At 51.2% G+C, this 973-nt stretch overlaps 1 protein-coding gene across 1 annotated transcript; it reads left to right on the top strand.

The window, feature by feature from the left end:
- Window positions 1-44: 44 nt before the first annotated feature.
- On the top strand, window positions 45-703 carry LOC104916850 (serine/threonine-protein phosphatase 1 regulatory subunit 10-like; the record flags this gene model as incomplete). Its single annotated transcript, XM_019611571.2, has 3 exons — window positions 45-83; window positions 160-307; window positions 411-703. Coding segments are annotated over 3 exons (465 nt in total), but the record flags the coding sequence as incomplete, so codon positions are not given.
- Window positions 704-973: the final 270 nt, after the last annotated feature.

The raw sequence follows: 973 nt of genomic DNA on the forward strand, positions 1-973 counted from the left end.
CGCCCTCAACTCCGCTCCCATCCCTGGGCATTTAAAAATCCAAGAAAAAAGAAAGCCGAGTTTTGTCCCCGACGGCCACCAAGGTGAGACCCCAAACCTCACCCCATTGATTTTTTATAGGGTCGCAAGACCTCATTTTACTCCCATCCCCATTTTCAGCCGAGTCCTTTCGAGGGCAAATCCGTATCCGAAAGCAACCCCAGCAAACCTTCGTCCCCGGAACCCAACTCTGGTTCTGATGGGATGGAATCGGACCGACCCGGCACTCCGGTACCGGCCGTGGAGGTACCAGAACCTATGGAAATAGGTAAGCGACCCTACAAATCCTAATGAACGTTAGGGGGGGGAATGGTAAAAAATTAAAAAAAAAAAAAAAATACCCGTTGTTGAGTTTTGGGGTTTCTTTATAGGGTCGTCGGAGCAAAGCGATGGGAAACAAAACGATGGTGGGAGCGACGGGGCTCCGCTGAGTAAGAAGGGGAGGAAAAGGAAAAGCGTGAGCTGGCCCGAAGAGAGCAAACTGAGGGAGTATTTCTACTTCGAGCTGGATGAGACCGAGAGGGGTGAGATGTGGGCGGGGGGTGTGGGGTTACCCCGTAAAAGGGTTGGGGCGAATGGGGAACGGGGTTCTTCAGGAAATGGGTCGACTGAAAAGGTGGGATCCTGTAAAAGGGGTGGGATCCTATAAAAGGGGTGGGATCCTGTAAAAGGGGTGGGATCCTGTAAAAGGGGTGGGATCCTGTAAAAGGGGTGGGGAGCTCAAAAAGATGGGATCCTATAAAAGAGATGGGGAGCCCAAAAAGGTGGGGTCTTGTAAAAGGAGTGGGGAGCCCGAAAAGATGGGGATCCTATAAGAGAGATGGGGAGCCCAAAAAGATGGGATCCTATAAAAGAGATGGGGAGCCCAAAAAGATGGGATCCTATAAAAGGGATGGGATCCTATAAAAGGGGTGGGGAGCCTGAAAAGATGGGA

Source organism: Meleagris gallopavo, unplaced genomic scaffold (genome assembly GCF_000146605.3).
Source record: "Meleagris gallopavo isolate NT-WF06-2002-E0010 breed Aviagen turkey brand Nicholas breeding stock unplaced genomic scaffold, Turkey_5.1 ChrUn_random_7180001949381, whole genome shotgun sequence".
In the NCBI taxonomy this organism is placed as follows: Eukaryota; Metazoa; Chordata; class Aves; order Galliformes; family Phasianidae; genus Meleagris; species Meleagris gallopavo.